Below are 17,442 nucleotides of genomic sequence, written 5' to 3'. Positions count from 1 at the left end.
GTCACTTATTCTTATCGACCCTTGGACGGTGGGTCACTCGCTAGGCTCACTCGAGTCTTACAATTCAGACACCTAGTCAGTCTGAATACTCGTATAAAACGCGCACCACTCTCAATTAAGAGAGAAACTATCAATTACTATAGTCACTCGATACACACAGCAGTTAAACTATCACTTCGGGGGACAACTGCTAGTCAGTCACCTCGAATACCAAAGGAATATGAAATGGGCAAACACCAGCACGCTAGCGACCCAACTAGAATATGAAATAGGTGGACCAAACCAGGGTGCCGGAGTGCCTCTGGTCACCACCTAACTGGACTTGATGTTATGAGGTGGAGATGCCACAGACGACCCGGCGTTAATGGTCGCAGCGCCCCTTGTTGTACCTCTCGTGTGGTGTTGTGATTCACAAAAACTTTGTTAGTGCGGCTTCCACGCAACAACACAACAATTCGCCGAGTCAGGTCGGTGTTGTTGGGCTTGCGCAGGGTTCTGTTGGTTCCCTTTGTTGTTCGGCCCAGCCGGGTCCAGTTGAGACCCTGCTCTCGCTGAATACGAATCCAAACTCCAGAAGCTCGCCTGAGCGGGGCAGCTTCCGTTCCTCAAACCCTGTGACCTCCACCAAAGGATGGACATCGGTGCGCTAGCACTTTTACAGGTCACCGAGAGCAGAGTACTGTCGTGTAGGAACACGCAGAAAATCTCACTACCGAACGGTATGAGTCCCACCAACAACACACGCTTCCCTCGCGAAAGGTCAGCGAACGTTGGATCAACACCTGAAGACCAGGAACGATCCCTTACACCGGGTTGGTTGTAAGCGCCTCTGTATACCAAGGTTGAGTTCGGTCAACCTTAAAACCTGCACTACTAGCCACGAGCGAGGGCTAGAATGCAATATTGCGCTTTCGCGCGAACCCCCGCAGTCCCTCAGAAGTAAGGGTACCGGCAGTCACGCCTAATACGGGTTTGCCGAGGGTAACCTCGGCGGGTAGTGAAATACACTTGGGAACACTCGGGTTCCACCAATATATAGGGACCGACACTCCTTGTCGCCCCTAACTCTCGGCCACTCCTATCTCTTGGACTGACCAGCAACAAACTCTCGGTTCAATGTACCTCAAGCTCGCTGACAGGCATCCCACGCAGCCGAGCGTATCCAGACCCTAAGACAAGCTAGCTAGACTTACCGAAGACGGACTTGACCCTTGGTGGCTTGTGGGGAAGACTGCTGATTTATTTTTCTTATCCTACAGATCTGGGAGCCTCTGTAGGTCATCATTTGGCTAGTCCTATATATCTATACAAATATCAAGTGTAAACAGATCTCTGTGGGAAATCGTATAGCCGGCTCTACACAGCCGAGGGTACGACACGAAATGGGTACAAACGAGGCTTTTAACCTCGGCCGGGGTTTTATTAGACCCAGCCGAGACCTCGGTCACTATTGCTCCTAGGTCACTATAGCGCGGGAAATGAGACCCGCCAATCAAGACGCTCTGTCGCCGTTCACTGAAAGGTGCAACGTCAGCCAAACCGTGACAGTTCGGCACCAAAACCCAACGCCACAACTGCCCCCGCTTCGACGCAAGCTTCCGCAAGTAGTGCGCGTCGCGGCGCCTCTTGATCGCGCCCTGATGGCTCGCCGCTCGCCGTTGCTCAACCGAGCTACGGCCGCCGCCCTTCATGCCCTTGATGCATCCGGAGAGGTTCGTTTCCTGCTTCTCTTTTCTTCTTCATGCTCCTTGAACCTTGCCTGACCTCTCGGTGCTTGTGTCCGTCTGAATCCACATACACAGGATGCTAGTGGCACTCCGTCCGCTGCTTCTGGCTCCGCTGGAGCTTCGGTGATCGTTCCTCGGTCGCCGGCTGCCACGCCTCTGGCTGCGGGCGAGGGTGCAGAGGATTCGTCCCTACCCACGCCTCCGTCATCACCGGGGTCTTCCCCGGTGTTGGCGTACCTCCTTGTCGCCACTCCGACGGTTGCTTCGGCACCGCCGGGGTCGCCGGCGACCCACAGCGTCTCGGTCGGGTGTCAGACTGACCCCACCGACGGTGATCTGCCCCGTAGTGCTCAAGCCGAGCCTTCGGAACCCTCGTCCATCGAGCGGCAGCTATTGCAGCTGGGTCACCTGGTCGTCGGCGTTGCGCGCCAGCGTCCAAGACGCGTCGACTCTGTCCTGGACAGTCGGCTGGAGAGCGCCACAGATCTCGGTGAGATTCTGTCGGCTGCTGTTGCACCTGCTCGGCTCTCGCTTGCCGAGTCCGAGGAGATCGTCTCCCTCCGGGATGAGATCGCTCGGCTGCAAGCTCAGTGCGCCGACTCCGAGGATCGGTTGTACGCAGAGGTGCAGCAGCGTGAGAAGGTCGGGGTGTTCTGTGCCCAGGCGTCGAGCGACTGCAACCAGGCCATGGATACATTGCGTCAGCTCCGCCTGGATCACGTGGCCCTCACCCGGCACCACAACGCTGCCAATGCTGCTCTCGTCCACCACGCCGACATCGTGGCAGGCTTGTCGGCTCGTGCCAAGGCTGCCGAGACTTCGGCGGCGGCCGCCCAGCTACTGATCCGGAAGGATCGGGAGCGGTTCAAAGCTGGCCTCGTCGCCTACACGGCGCAGCTGGCCAAGCTTCGGAGCGACCTCGCTGCGTCTGCTCAAGCCTCTGCGGGTGCGGTTCCGGCTCAGCTGCAGGCTCTGCAAGAAGAAAATGCGAGCCTGAAGCGAGCCAACTCTGTCTTGCGCCGTCACTCGGCCGCCCACGACTTGGACGTGGACACTTTGGTCCTTGCCTCTGCTGGTAAGTCTTCGGTCTCCACTTGTTCGGTCGTCTCTCATCCTCTAACTCATCATGCTTCCTCTGTCAGGTATCACCTCAGAGGACATCGACTGGGAATTGCTCGGGCTGTCGCCTCCGAGCATTTGCTCTAAGCGCAGTCGGAGTTCGTCCTCCGAGAGTTCGGAGGACAGCCCCGATGCTGCCATGGACTCTGGCGGCGAGACCAAGGCTCCAGCCGAAGGGTCTGCCGGCGTCGGGGATGACAGCGATGAGTCGGATGATTTGCCGCTCATCCCCTCGGTCTCCAGGCGTCGGCGTGACCGGCGCAAGCGTCTCCGACAGCGCAGCTCTTCTCCGAGCTCACTGTCGAAGTCGGTTCTTCCCGCTGGCAAGCGGTTGGGCCGACCGTCGGTCAACCTTCGAGCTCGCGCTCAGGGTGGACCCTCGGGCGCCTCTGGGTCGACTCCAGTGTCATCTCCCGTGTCTGGGTCGACCCCCACACCCTCACCGAGTCTTTCGGCGGGGCCGTCACCTGGTTCTCTGGCGAATACGCCTGCCCCGGATTCTTCGGTGCCTCCATCTTCGGCCGAAGTCGTTGACTTGTCGGGGGAGGAGGTCGTCACCGAAGCTCCGGTGGCTGCGGTTCCTGCGTCCGGGCCATTTTCGTCGCCGGTGATTACTCCACCGCGGCATGACGGTCGCCTGTCGCGCAGTGCCTCGGTGCTGGCCAATTTGCGCTCGATGAAGGCTCTGGAGACTCTGGAGGCTTCGGACGATTTCATTCTCGGCTCTGGCCAGTCGTCCGAGGTTCCCCAGGCTCCTAAGACCCCGGTGGCTCCCACCAGTGGTGGCGTCATTGCCCCGGGTCCGGTCAGTGGAGTTGTGTCGTCGCCTGCCGTTCTGGTGACCTCGGTCGGCCCACCAGTTTCGGCGCCACCCTCGGTCTCGTCGGTTCCAACACCGGCGACTCCGGTTGGGTCGGCTGTGGGTGCCCCCGAGACCTCTGCAGCGTCGGCTAGTCAGCCACGCGCACGTCTTTCGGCGGCTCGGTCTGTGACGCGTCGTGCGCACTCCGAGGTCACGGCTACGCTGTCGACCGCTCCAGGCACGGACCCGAATTCGTTCGCTCCGGCCGTGCCGACGGTCCCCGGGAGCGTGGATTCCCAGCGTCTTTCGATGCTGGCGAACCCGTTCTTGACCCCTGGGTTCACGGCACCAGGCGCACAAACTGCCTGGTGCCAGATCCAGAACCAGAGCGTGACTCCGCCTATTGCAAAGGGCGTCGAGTCCCCGTGCTCGGTTGCTGGGATCCGGGCCCTGGCGGATTGGACTAATCCGGCTCATCCGTGGCAGCAAGTGCGCCAGAAGATGCCGGAGGTCCCATGCCTATTCGGGCTGGACCAGAATCCGCCGGGGTCCAAGATTTCGATTCGCGTAAGTGGGTTGGCACGCACAGTGAAAATGTGGCGCCAATTCCAAGGCGTCTCGACTGACCGGACGGAGAAAGCAGACCTCGGTCTCGCTTTGTGGGAGCGGCGCCACTGGGTCCAGGTAGCTGCCGTTGAGACTTTTCTCCGGAGCGAGGCACAGAGGCTTGGAGCGACCGACCCGTCGGTCGTCGCTCTCCGTGCCGCCTGGACCGAATACAACAAGGCCCGTAACCTCCGGGCTGATCGCATCTGCCAGCAGATGCTTTACCGCTGTTGGGAATGGTGCATCGAGCGCACCGGCAAGACGATCACCGAGTTCTTGCTGGAGCCCACTTACCTCCAATATTCGTTCGAGGTAATTGAGTGGGCTCCGGCGTCAGAAGATTGGCTCGGAGAGCTCGCCACGTTGGACGACAGGCAGCCGTGGCGCAATTGTTGGGTCGACGCGCCGGCTAGCCACCCGTTCAACACCACGTTCGCCCCATGCAACCCTCAGGTGCCACTGTTCGTGCCCCGAGGGATGACTCAGGCGGAGGTGGTGTCGGGTTTGATGGTGGATCCTTCGTTGCCGCCGGCGTCGGTGACGGCTCCATGGGCTGCCCAAGCTTCTGTCGGTGGTGCTTCTGGTCGACCGAGCCAGGAGGGAGAAGATGAAGGCGTCTCAGAGTCTTCTCCAAGTCACTCCTCGGTCCCAGCACCGGCCGACGAGCCGGCAACTGCTCAAGGGTCGGATCTGGATGTTTTGGTTAACATCGCGTCGACCACTGAGGTCTAGGCTTCGGTCTGGCCTCACTAATTTTTTCTGTTCGTTCCTCAAGCTGCTAGTGTGCCGTCCGAAGCCCGTAGTCATCCGTAGCGGCAGTTCTTGAGCTCCAAGTAATTCCATTTAATCCAATTCCATTCGAAAATCGTTCACGTCACATGTAAATATGCAAATTCGATGCAGTAGCAGTTTTCGTCTCTCACTGCGGGCTGCATCATCCCCGCAGGCAGTTCATTCGTCAACCGACGTCGCAACCAGGCCTCGTCCGAGGCTTGGTAGCAATCAATAGTCGGTCACTCGCAATTTTGATACAGTAGCAAATTTCATCTGTTGCTACGGGCTGTATCACCCCCGTAGACAGTTCAACTCTCGGTAGCTCTCCAGAATAGTTCTCGTCAGCAACTTGAACCATCTGCAATCGTCGTTCGCTGCGCCGAGTCCGCAGATAATCGTAAAGTAGCCCCCCGCATGATAAATTTGAGGCAGGCTCCCACGTGGGCTCATCATACCCAATCCACTTCACTTTGAACTCTCGGACAGCACGGCTAGTGCTCGTCGACAGCGGGGATCGGTCATCGAGGATGGTTTCTACCTCATATTCGCCAGCGAGCTGATCCGGCTCCCAGCTATCTTCGGGCAACAACTCCTCGTCGAAGTCCAATCTCGTATCCTCGGTCACTTCAGGTGCTAGCCGACTCTTCGGTCGGTCTCCGAATTCGTTGACGGCCTTGAGTCGGGACACGTGCACCACCGGGTAGAACCTATACCCACTTCGGTCTGGCAATTCCAACTCGTACGCAAACTCTTCTATCTTTTTCTTGATCCTGAATGGCCCATGCCATCGGTGGGCCAGTTTCTTGGTCAACCCTGGCTTGACTCGTTCCATATACAACCAAACTCTGCTTCCGGGTTGGAACAGAGACCTCGGTCCTTCGACAGTGGGGTCAGACGTTGCCCCCGTCTCCACCTGTGACTCGTCAGAAGTCTCGTTTTCATCGATATTCGGTACTGCAGCTCTCTCACGTCGCTCCAGCGACTCATTGTGTTCTCTCGCCCTCCGAGCTTTCTCGACACTTTGGTACTCCATTGCCATTTTCCACGAGATTTCCTGTTGCCGGTTCACTTCTCGGCGCCATGCCAATGCGTCAGTCTGGCCTCCGAATCCTCGTTTGAGTGACGACGACATCGCTCGCAGCGTGGATTGTGTGTCCCACCCATGAACTAGGTAAAGCGGAGTGTCCTTCCGGGTGCCATCTTGAGAGTTGTTGATAGCGAAGATCAATCGCTCCGCGATCTCGTCCCAGTCTTGCTGCAGCGGGTCTTCTGCGTACACCCGCACCGATTGCATGACCGTCTTCACCGACCTCTCTTGCTGTCCGTTCGCCTGCGGCCGATAGCTGAGGGTCGCTCTTGACCGAGACTGCATCATTTCTGCAAAGGCCTGGAACACCTCGCTCATGAAGCGAGGGTCTCGGTCATGTCGGATCAGAGTTGGTGCTCCGAATCTTCGGTACACGCACTCCTCGAAAGCCTGTGCGACCCTCAGAGTGGTAGTGTCTGACATAGCTTTACTCATGACGAATCCTGTGAACGCGCACTGGAACAGTAGTAGGGCTGAGTTGCCCCGACGAGACTTCGGTAACGGTATGACGAAATCCATCGACACCATCTGGAACGGTCGCTCTGCTAAGACATTTCCTGGCGAATAGCCTCGGAACTGTGGTCGACTTTTGCTCGAACTACAGTCGGGGCAGGACTTGACGTGTCGTTCGGCGTCTGCATATAGTCCAATCCAAAAATAGTCTGATTTGACTCGGTGGTACGTTCGACCGATACCTTGGTGGCCACCTTCCAACGAGTTGTGGCAACTCCGTAGTACTTCCTGAATCATCGTTGTGGGAACCACTAGACGCATCGTTGTCTCCTCTCGGCGTTCGTTGCCCCACCGACGGTTCGTTCCAAGAAAATACAGTACACCATCCTCGCTAAGCACGAACTTGTCGGCCATCTTCCAAGCGTCTCTGGCTGCTCTGTAGCTGAGGTCTGTTTCCTTGCCTCGGAGGACCGCTTTTACGTTCGACCATCTCAGCTCTTCATCCTGGGCGGCGGAGATTCGTCTCCGGCACTCTTCCTGTATAACCACAGGGTCAACGTCTTCTGCGTTTGGAGCGCCAGGGTCTGCCTCGTTGCTCGGCTCTCAGCTCACTCTGAGCTTCGGTGGTCACACCATTCGCTTCGTCTCGCTCAGCTGTACCATTCGGCTCTATCACCGACGTTTCATCTGCAAACTGGACTCGTTTCTTCCTCGCTTTTGCTTGGTGTCTGGTTGTTGCAGTTAGGTAGTCGGGTTCGTCCCGCACAAAGTCGAAAAAAGATCTGTCGCGGGAGATTCCACGGGCTACTTGGGCTCGGGCGAAGCTGACTGTCGGTTTCTCTTCGGCCGTGGTCTGTACTGAGGGTTCATAGATGACCTCCCCGATCCGGTTCAGCTCGACCAATTCTAATTTCCTAGCCTCGGTCGAAGCTACGCTGGATTCTTTGCTGCTGAGAGCCTCGCTTGCCAACGAATCTGCTGCAGCGTTGAATTCTCGGACCACGTGCAAGTACTTCACCGACCGCAGCTTGGTCGTGAGCTCTCGGTGACGATTCAGTTGTACCATCAGAGACTCCTTTCGACATGCCATCACCCCTAGGGACTGCTGGATTGCGAGTCTCGAGTCTCCCACGATGACTAAATCCTCGGCTCCATGTTCGAGCGCAGCTGAGACGCCGTTGTTCATTCTAGCATACTCAGCGAGGTTTACCGTGGTGGTCTCGAGATAAGCACTCGCAGCCGTCACTACAGTCCATTCTGGTAATTTCCACAAAATCCACGAGCAACTGCCGTATCCACCGTTCTTTTCGGTCTTGGCCGAACCATCGAACGACATCACAAATCCGGTATAGGACCTCGGTAGGCAGGCATAAAGCAAGTGGGGGTCCATACGAGCAGTAGGTGACCCTTTCGTCGGCGGTGTAACCGGGGCCAACGAGTCTTCCAACTCCACGAAGCTTGTGAGGCCAGCTTGGAGAAGCTGAGCAAACGTGCAATCGCGTTCCTTGACTCGGTTGACCACCAGGTGCCATGGGGACAACATAACCGCAAAGTGGGTCGCTCGACCGAACAGTGTCTTAGATTTGTGCACCCATTCGAGCGTCGAAAAACGCGTATAGACGTGGATGGTCCGACCCACCAACTGGGAGTAGCACACTTTCAACACCAGCAGTAGCGCTAAGACCTCCTTTTCGGCACGATGGTAGTTCATCTCGGCGTCCTTGAGGACTCGGCCACAAAATCGAACCGAGTGTAACTTGTCATCATGGTATTGCATCAAAGTGGAGCTCAATGCCCACTCATTCGCGAATAACGTGACATGCGCCTCCTTGTCTCGGTCAAAGTGCCGGAGGATCGGTGCCTCTGCAACCTTCTGTTGGAGCGCGGCGAAGCTTCGTTTGGCCGCCGAGAGGCTACCACTAGGCGTGAAGTCTTCGTCCTTCAACTGGTACAAAGCTGCTCCATACACTGCGAAGTCCTGGATGAATCGACTGTAATAATTCAGCGCACCGAGGAAAGACTGCATCCCCTTTTTCGAAGCAGGGAATGGCAGCTCGGTCACTGCTTTCATCTTCTTGGTGTCGGCTCGAATACCTTCTGCAGAGGCTTCGTGTGACAGGAAATCCACCTTTGGCTGGACGAAGATACTCTTCGTAAAGCTCACACTAATGCGACATTCGGTGAACCGTTGGAGCAGTCGGTCTAACGTCTCCAGGCACGCGTCGAAAGTCTCGGACCCAAAACAGATATCATCGACAAACGACCGCCGGTCGAACACCGGCACCAACGAGGATTCATCCGGTTCTCCGGTGGAGAATGTGGTGGAGTGGGATCGCAAAAATGGATGATGCGATCCAAACTCACCAGCGGTACGCCCGGACTGCCGACTTTCGGAGGGGGTACTCCGTTGATCAGGCGTGATCAGAAAACCTTGTAGTCACCTTGTGTACCCGACGGCGGGGCGGGTTACGCTCTTCCGGTGTTCTCTTGAAGGACGTCAAGGGTGTGACCAAGGCGGAACTTGTTGGAGCTGAACTGCTCCTTCCGGGGAATGGGGGATGACAGCCACGCGGGTATCCTTCACGCGGTCGTCGGTTGTTGGTGATCGGGTCTTGGGGTAAGTCGATCACGTGGGGGGTGTCCTTTGGGTGTGCTGTTATAGCCCTTTCCGTTGCTTGCCGCCTCCTCTGGCGGGGTCTTGAGTTGAGATGAGATTGTACGATCGCCCCCTGGCCAAGCTATCCAGGTGTGCGACGTGTCCTTGGTTGACTAGGTGAGCCCTTCTTCGGGTAGGCCAATGTAGTTCCTTCCCCGGGATGTGTGGACGCCACTTGTGTCTTGCAAGGCAAATCAGAATCTATTTAAGCAAAGGTAAAAGTCCTAAAGATCTCTCTCCCTATCCCCATCCCGCTTGCGTGCCCACCGACTGCACATCACACTTGAACTTCCATCTGTATATCTTGACCTCGTATCGGAATGACAGTAACATTGTACCTAGCATCCATCACTGTACCACTGTGGCGGTACCATGTCGATCTGATCAGGTGAGTCCAGATGATCGCGTGTGCCCAGATGATCGCAGATGTCTGGTTGATCGCAAGTGTCCGGATGATCGACTGTACCGAAAGGGTGGTACCAGGCAGATAAAATTACCTGTACCATCATTGTGGTACCAAGTCAGGTGCTGGGCTATCCGGACATATCCGGCACCAACCCCAACCCTTCTGGTCCAATCAGTCCAGACGCGATCTCTTCCCATCATCGGCAATTTGACCCAGGTCGCTTCACCTCAATCGCCCCCTGCTCTGCGACCAGCCGTACGGCGGTTGGTCTCAGCGCATTCCGTCGCAATTCTGCTTCTTTCTCTGAGCCACCACCATTCTCCGTGCTAGATCCAATCATGGCTGGCGCGAATGATACTCCACCCGAAGACCATCCCGCTGTCGCGTCTGGTACGTCCGCCGGCCGTACCTCTGAAGCTCCAGTCGTCCCCACTGCTCGTGTAGCGCTCCCTAGCGTCGACCTTAGCGCCACCCGAGAGTCTCTGGCAGTATTCTCGTCCCTGATGGAGCGTGTTGAGGCCCAGGCGGATCTCAGCGACGATCACGCGATATTGCAGCAGGCATACCGAGACCAGGTGGCGCGTGCTGATCGGTTTGAGGCCGATCTAAACGCCGCGTACGCGGCTGCTTCTCCCTATGTGTTGCATTGCCAGCACCAATATGATTTCCTATTCCGGCGTTATCAAGAAACCCGGCAGATGGCGGCCGACTTCGAGACGGCAGTGCGCGAGCGTCTCGACAATTCGCACGAGATCGCAGCCATGCGGGATCGTTTGCGCGTCGCAGAGGAGGTCCTCGCGGAGGAAACCACGCGATTACAAGCGGAGATTGCCGATCTAACTCGTCGTCTGGCAGATGCAGAGTCTCCGGCGGCTAAAAGGCAGCCGCAGGGGTCAGCACGTCGTCTCGCCACATTACAGGAAGGGTTAGACCAGGCGATCGCAGATCGCGATCGCGTCGCTTTGGATTTGGCCGAAGCCAACAAGAACCTCGGTGCGCTCGAGTCGTCGCAGCGTGCATTGGAGGACGCGACATCTCGACTGCGCGGTCAGAACGAGCATCTCGAGCAACGCGTATCTAATCTTCAAGCGCAGCTGGCTCAGCAAACAACTCGGGCCAAGCGGGACTTCGATCGGGTTGACGCAGAGAGGGAACAGTTTCGTTCTCGTGCAGAGGCCGCTGAGGCCACTCTCCAGACCACGTCCAAGAACCTGCGGCGGGTTATGGCCGATCGCGATCGAGCGTTAGCTGACCGCCGATCAACTCGTAAGTCCGCCTCGCATCCGATAAATCTTTCGTGCGTGACACTAACATTGTTCCTCTATGTATTGTACCAGAGATCCAAGTTGATAACGCGCGGGCTTCAATCGCGCGATTGGAGCATGGCCTGAAGGCTTCGCAGGCAGATCGCAGCCGCATCAAGGCGCTCAATCACGAGAATGAGTTGCTCCTTGCTGACTTGGCCAACGCGCAGTCTGCGTCTTCTGCTCTCAAGAAGGCTTGTGATCGTGCTGTACAGGACCGTGATCAGCTCCGTCATAGGGTGGCGGGGTTGATCTCGTTCATCCAACCCGCGCAAGACGAAACGCCACTTTCTTCCTCTTCCAAGTCGACGCCTGCCGCATCCAAGAAAACGGCCAAGCGACCGCGCGGTAGTTCTTCGGCTGGCAGCTCAAGTCCGCCCCGTAGTCGTCCGCGACAGCGATCCCCTAAACCAGTGTCGGAATCAAGTACTGTTCCGCCTTCTCACGGTGGATCTGCTTCGCGATCTCTTTTCCTTTCGGGACCGTCAACTCCTAACTCCGGCAGGCTCTCTGGTGGCGATCACTCTCCATCTCAGCGGTCACCATCGGTTAACGCCTCCCCGACCAGTAGTGACGACGATTCTCTGTTGGCGGCTCTCGCAAGTTCGCGATCGTCCGGTCGTCGCCGTTCGTCTTCCACCGGCAGCCTTAGCGGTCGATCATCCAGCCGCCCCATCGACATCGAGTCATCCAGTTCTTCGGAGGCTTCGAACCAGGATCCTGATCAACTCGAAGAGTTGGAGGACGACCCTGGCAGTGCCTCTTCCGGTGACGAGAGTGATGGTGGTGCGGACAGTCATTCGACTGCGCCACGTGATTCCGATCGTGGCAACGAGAACGACGGTGACAGTGACGGAAGCGTAGCTGATGAACCGCGGGCGCACCGCAATCACCTACTCACGCAGGTCGCCCTGGATCAGCTTGCTCGTCCCACCGTTCCCCGTGCTGTCTGGATCCCTGGATATCGCGCTCGTTCTCGTAGGGCGGCAGCGGACGTTCGCCCGTGGTCGGCGAGCACTTTGAGCCGGGTCAGTGTCTTGGAGATGGACATCGAGTTGCTCTTTCACCACATGGCAAAGCCTAAAAACTGGCTTTTTCCGCCGCAGAGTCGATCGCCTCGTCGCGGCGCTTGGTCACCCGGTCTGATCACCGAAAGCAACATTGCGGCACTTTATGCGACGACGCCGTGGAATTCTCTCAACGTCTTGGTGACGCCTTTATCTTTTGAGGTGATTGGTTGGTTCGAGGCGATGTCTCGGAAGTATCTGGAAATTGAAGATGATCACCGGCAGGCTCTATGGGAGGCTACGCACGCGTTCATGATCAGCTCCACGCTTCGTAAATCGAACACATATCTGGCACGTCTTTGGGAAGATCGCAAGCAGAGACGATCACGTTTCGGTGCCGTCTGGAAACGCTTCCTCAAGTTGATTTTGCAAGGGATGATTGCAGGGCACTGCGACTTGGATATTCTGCTGGACCCTTTCTTTCTGCATTATCCCCGGGCGCACGAACAACGAGTTTGGTACCCTGGGCTTGATTGTGGTTCTCCGCCATCCAACCTGGTGGACGTCCTACGTGCCGTCGATCTGGTTGACCCGTGGCGCAATCAGTATCGCGGCCACCTTCAAGATCATCCGGGCTCCCAACTGCCTCGCCTCACCGGTAAATTCTCTCTTGTCGCCGACTAAGATGAGGTAGTTAGTGGATCGTATGTCTTCTCAATATGGTCCCCACGGCTTCTCCCTTCGTTGTTTTTCTTCATCATTTTCTTGCTTTATCGAGCATCCCGCTCTGATCGAGAACAGCCGTCCCCGATCTACACAACAATACCACATAGAACCCTTCCACCTCAATGTGCGACCACCTCGCACACTGTTCACACCACTCCTCCGCCCGCAACAGCCAGCTTGCTACGAGATCTCCTCCTCCACCTCGTGCGACTGCATCACAGTGAAGCGATTCCGGTTGACGACTCCTCGCTCGTACTCGCGTAACAAGGCTCCGCAATTCAGATCGGCTTCATCAACCCACGAAAGCTGATCGTAACCCTTCCAGCGCACCTGAAATTCCCGGTGGACGCGACCATATCGCGTTCGTCGGCCTGATCGCATATTCACGATCTTTTCCACCTCGAACTCGTCCTCATCGAGACCGGCTTCCCAGCTGTCCTCGGGTAAAAGCGCCTCATCAAAGTTGAAGCGATCTTCTTCGTCCACCACCAGCGTCAGCGTGGAGCGATCAGGGAACGATCGCACAGGCTTGAGTTTTGACACATGGACGATCGGGAATAACCGATAGTTGGTGCCAGCGACTTCCAACCTTGCTGCATGATTGTCAAGCATCTCGATCACTCTGAACGGTCCGTGCCACATGTGGGCTAACTTGCGCGCATAGCCCTCCTTCACGCGATCTAGGTACAGCCACACTTGCATATTGGCCTCAATCCCATGAGGTCGGACCTGATCATTATGCCCGTCTGCTCGTCCTTGAATGGCCTCCCGCAGGGACTCGTTAACCTCTTCTCTGGCTCGACGATAGTGGCTCTGTATATGATATCTCCACCGACGCGGGTCACGATCCCGTCGGCGCGTGCTTCCGAGAGGTAGCGACGCCTCTAACGTAGATCGCGGGTCCCACCCGTGTATCAAGTAGAACGGCGTGTCTCCTCGAACCCGATCTTGGGCCGTGTTGAGCGCGAACGTCAGTCGCTCGGCGTACTCATCCCAGTCCTGTTGGTTGACGTCTGCGACATACATCTTCAGCGCGCGTGTCAACGTTCGCACCATCCGTTCTGCCGTCACATTGGTCTGCGGTCGATAAGCCATAGTGGCCCTCTGTTTCTGTCCCACTATCCTGCTAAAAGCACGGAAAAAATCAGACATGAACCCAGGTTCCCTGTCATGCCGGATAGCCTCACTGGCTCCAAAACGCCGGAAGACGCATTCCTCGTAGTTCTCCGCAATCGTCTGCGCTGTTCTTGACGCGCTTGCTTTAGCGATCACATAACCCGAGAACAGATCTACCCAGATCAACAGCTCCGTATTGCCTTTGAAGGACTTGTGGTGAAGTGGATGTTGGAAATTTCGTGATGGACCAACGATGGGCTAGGATCGGACGGGACCGGACGTACGATCGGAGGTTGATGAAGGCAGACTTTGGAGGGATTAAATTGGACCTGAGGGGTAGGGGTATGAAGACCCAATGGGTACAGTGGCGCCATCAGTCATCGGTGTATACCGGTATGCGGTATGGTGCGATCATTTCGATATGCGATCGTGGCCACCACCGCGATCGCGATCCCGATCGCAGATGGCGATCGTGACGTACCACTTTGGTGGTACACCCGCAATCATTCCGGAAGTAAAAGATCTGTGGAAGGTACCTCGGGAGATGGGTGAAAGAATCCAGTAAAGGGGGGAGGTAGGAAGCTGAGGTCATTGTTGCTTTTTGCTTGTTAGTTTTACCTAATAAGAGAAGAAGAAGCTTTCCCTTGCAACACAAGTGGCGTTCGTTTATTCCAGGTTGGGAAGTATATTGGCCCTCCTGACGACTTCGGACTCACCTCGTCGCGCAAGGTAATCACACGGGAGCCCCTGGATCGCTTGGCCAGGTGTGCAACCACATAACCCCCCCCCCAGAAGACCCCGCCATAGGAGGCGGCAAGCACGTAAAGGAACACACCCAAGGACACCCCCCACGCCGATCAAGCCCCACCAGGCCCCGATCGGCAGACGACCGACGACCGCGTGAAGAATACCCGCGTGGCCGTCAACCCCCAGTTCCCCGGAAGGAGCCGTCCAGCTCCCCACCCCATCCTGGTAACCACCGACGCCTTCAGTGAACACCGGAAGAGCGTAACCCGCCCCGCCGTCGGGTACACAAGGTGAATACAAGGTTCCGATCGCGCCAGATCAACGGAGTACCCCCTCCGATAGTCGGCAGTCCGGGCGTACCGCTGGTGAGTTTGGATCGCATCATCCATTTTTGCGATCCCACTCCACCACAATGGTGCGCGTGCCCGGATCTTCTGGTGATTCACAGGGATTTCACCGTGAGTCCACAGAAGAAGACGTCAAAATCAAGATGGAACCAGGGAACGAGTCGTCGACGGAAGAAGGATCGCCGCCGACGGCGCTGAAAGCGCCAGGATCCACTGATCGTGAGAGTGCCGGGAGGAGCTCTGACGATGTGAAAGAGGAAGGTTCAGCGATGGACCTAGAAGAAAAGCCTCAAACCCCTCCCCAGGTCCCCTCGGGGACCCCCGCGGATCGCGATGCGAATCGTGATCCGCCGGACGAAGGTCCGACGGTGAAAACCGAAGGACCTTCATCCAAAACCACTCCTCCAGTTCCGCACGCAACCTCGAAGAAGAAGAAGGCGAAGACCTCACGCAAGAAGCTGAAGGCACCGGAGTCTGAAGCCGAAGACCAGGAGGATCGCAACACGTGGACGGACGAGCAACTGGAGTCTGCCTTCTTCTACACGGACCTGTACAAGTTCCTGCACGAAGATCCTGTAATGAAGATCGTGCGCCCGAAGCCAATTGGGGAACTGCAAGGTCCAGTGAAGGCACCGAAGGAAGTAACCAGCCAACTCGAGGCGGTGAAACTGCTGATGCGCATGCTGAAAGAAGCGGGAATCGTGCTCGGCTCCTTCGACGCGAACGAGCTATTCGACTTGGAATTGCCAATCATCAGGGAATCAACGCTGAGCCTGTTCGCGAAGCTGACGCCCCTTGTCGGTAGTGTCGTCCCGGTTCAACGTGAAAGACCAACACCGACTCGCAGCCAAACCGGATCGTCGCAATATGCCTCAGCCACATCCGAAGCGGGATCGGACAGCTCGATCGAGCTGCAGCGGATGACACTTGGGCCGGCCGGAGCAGCCATGCTACAGTCGCGAAAGGAGAGATCGGAAACCAAGCCGACAGTGATCGCGACGAGCGATCCAGCCCAAGCTCCCCCTGAACGCATGCAATCGTTCTTCAATGCAGCAATGGAGCGTTTCCTGAAGGAACAGCAAGCGGTCTCGACCACGCCAGTCGTCAACCAAACCAAGCCACCTGGAGCTCAAGACGTTGACATGGAGTCCGTGGAGTCGAATCGCCGGGACCATTCGCACCCGAGCGAATACGATCCGGATGACCTGGGTGTCGACGTTACCCCTCGTGCCGCAGTCGCATCTGCTGGGACTACAGGCGGCGGAACACTCTCAGCCACAAGGATCCGAGTCTCCGCGATCTCAGAACTGAAGGAATTTTCGGGGAAGGACAACGACGAAGATCGTGCCAGAAGCTGGTTCGGCAAACTGAAGTCTGCCTTTGTCCGCGATCAAGCTCCTGACGGCGAGAAGTGTCTGGTGTTTGGAGATCTGCTCACTGGACCCGCACGTAACTGGTACCGACAGCTGAGTCGAACGACGCGCGGCAACTGGAAGAGCTTGTCTAAGAACTTCCAGACTCAATACTGCGGACGTGGCGTGTCTGTCGCGAGACAATACTACCATACGCGAAAGCGATCGGATGAATCGCCGCTGGAATATCTGCACCGTCTGAATATCGCCGGTCTGCGAGCTCAGCTCTCGATCAAGGATGGATCGATTGAGGTCCGCCGTGAACATGGCGATCACTTCATCGAAACACTCGACGATCGCGATCTAGCCAGCCAACTGGCACTGCTAAGAATTCCGGACGCAGACACTCTCGAAGAGACACTGCGATCCCGACAACGTGCGAAGGCGAGACAAGGAAAGACGGTGTATGGGTCCATCAAACCCAAGCAGAAATCACCCACGGGGATCACCCCATCCGCGAATGCTCGCGCAGTCCGCGCAATCCGCGCAACGGTCAACTCGAGCGACTCCGAATTGGAAACCAGCGGATCGGAGAGAGAAGGAGGCCTACGCAAGGTGTACTTCGCGGCAACGCCCGATCAGCCGACCAGATCGCATTCGGATCAGGAGCAACGCCGTCCTAGTCGAGACTCCAACGACCGTCGCCTCGATCGTCCAGCCGGATCTCTCGAGGGAGAAGCCCCGCGGAAGCCATGTTCCCACTGTGGATCGTCGAAGCACACCGATCTTGGTTGCTGGAAGCGTCTGACGTGCGAGAAATGTGGCAAGAAGGTCCACCCGACCGATCGCTGTCTCTTCGTCTGCAAGGCCTGCGGCGAGATTCACGGAGCCGGAGAGTGCCCGATGGAAGAGTTCTACAACTTGATCCGTCAATGGTACAACCCCACCAAGCACGGTGGAATGCTCCCGCAAGCGGCTGAAAAGATGTTAAACTAGAACGCTCGCCGGGTTTGAATCCGGTACGAGACGAGCGTTCTCAGTTCTGCATCTATGCATATGTCGAAAAACAGTCGAAGTCAGAGGTGAGTAAGCTGATTCGGCCGACGGACAATACATGTGACCTTCATGACAAACGTACCATGGCGATCTCCAGCCTCCACCAAGTCGACGAGTATTCGCGATCAGAAGTGACGATGGCTCTGGATCTCCTGCA

At 56.9% G+C, this 17,442-nt stretch overlaps 1 protein-coding gene across 1 annotated transcript; it reads left to right on the top strand.

The window, feature by feature from the left end:
- Nucleotides 1–10,328: 10,328 nt before the first annotated feature.
- KRP23_13413 (uncharacterized protein) lies at nt 10,329–11,798 on the top strand (the record flags this gene model as incomplete). Its single annotated transcript, XM_067884118.1, has 3 exons — nt 10,329–10,896; nt 10,968–11,720; nt 11,785–11,798. 3 exons carry the CDS (start codon nt 10,329–10,331, stop codon nt 11,796–11,798), a joined length of 1,335 nt encoding a protein of 444 aa, XP_067738733.1.
- Between the last annotated feature and the right edge of the window lie 5,644 nt (nt 11,799–17,442).

This window comes from Phytophthora ramorum (genome assembly GCF_020800215.1).
Source record: "Phytophthora ramorum isolate Pr-102 chromosome Unknown Phyram_PR-102_s0017, whole genome shotgun sequence".
Lineage (NCBI taxonomy): Eukaryota > Oomycota > Peronosporomycetes > Peronosporales > Peronosporaceae > Phytophthora > Phytophthora ramorum.
This window is presented reverse-complemented; position numbering and strand designations above follow the sequence as displayed.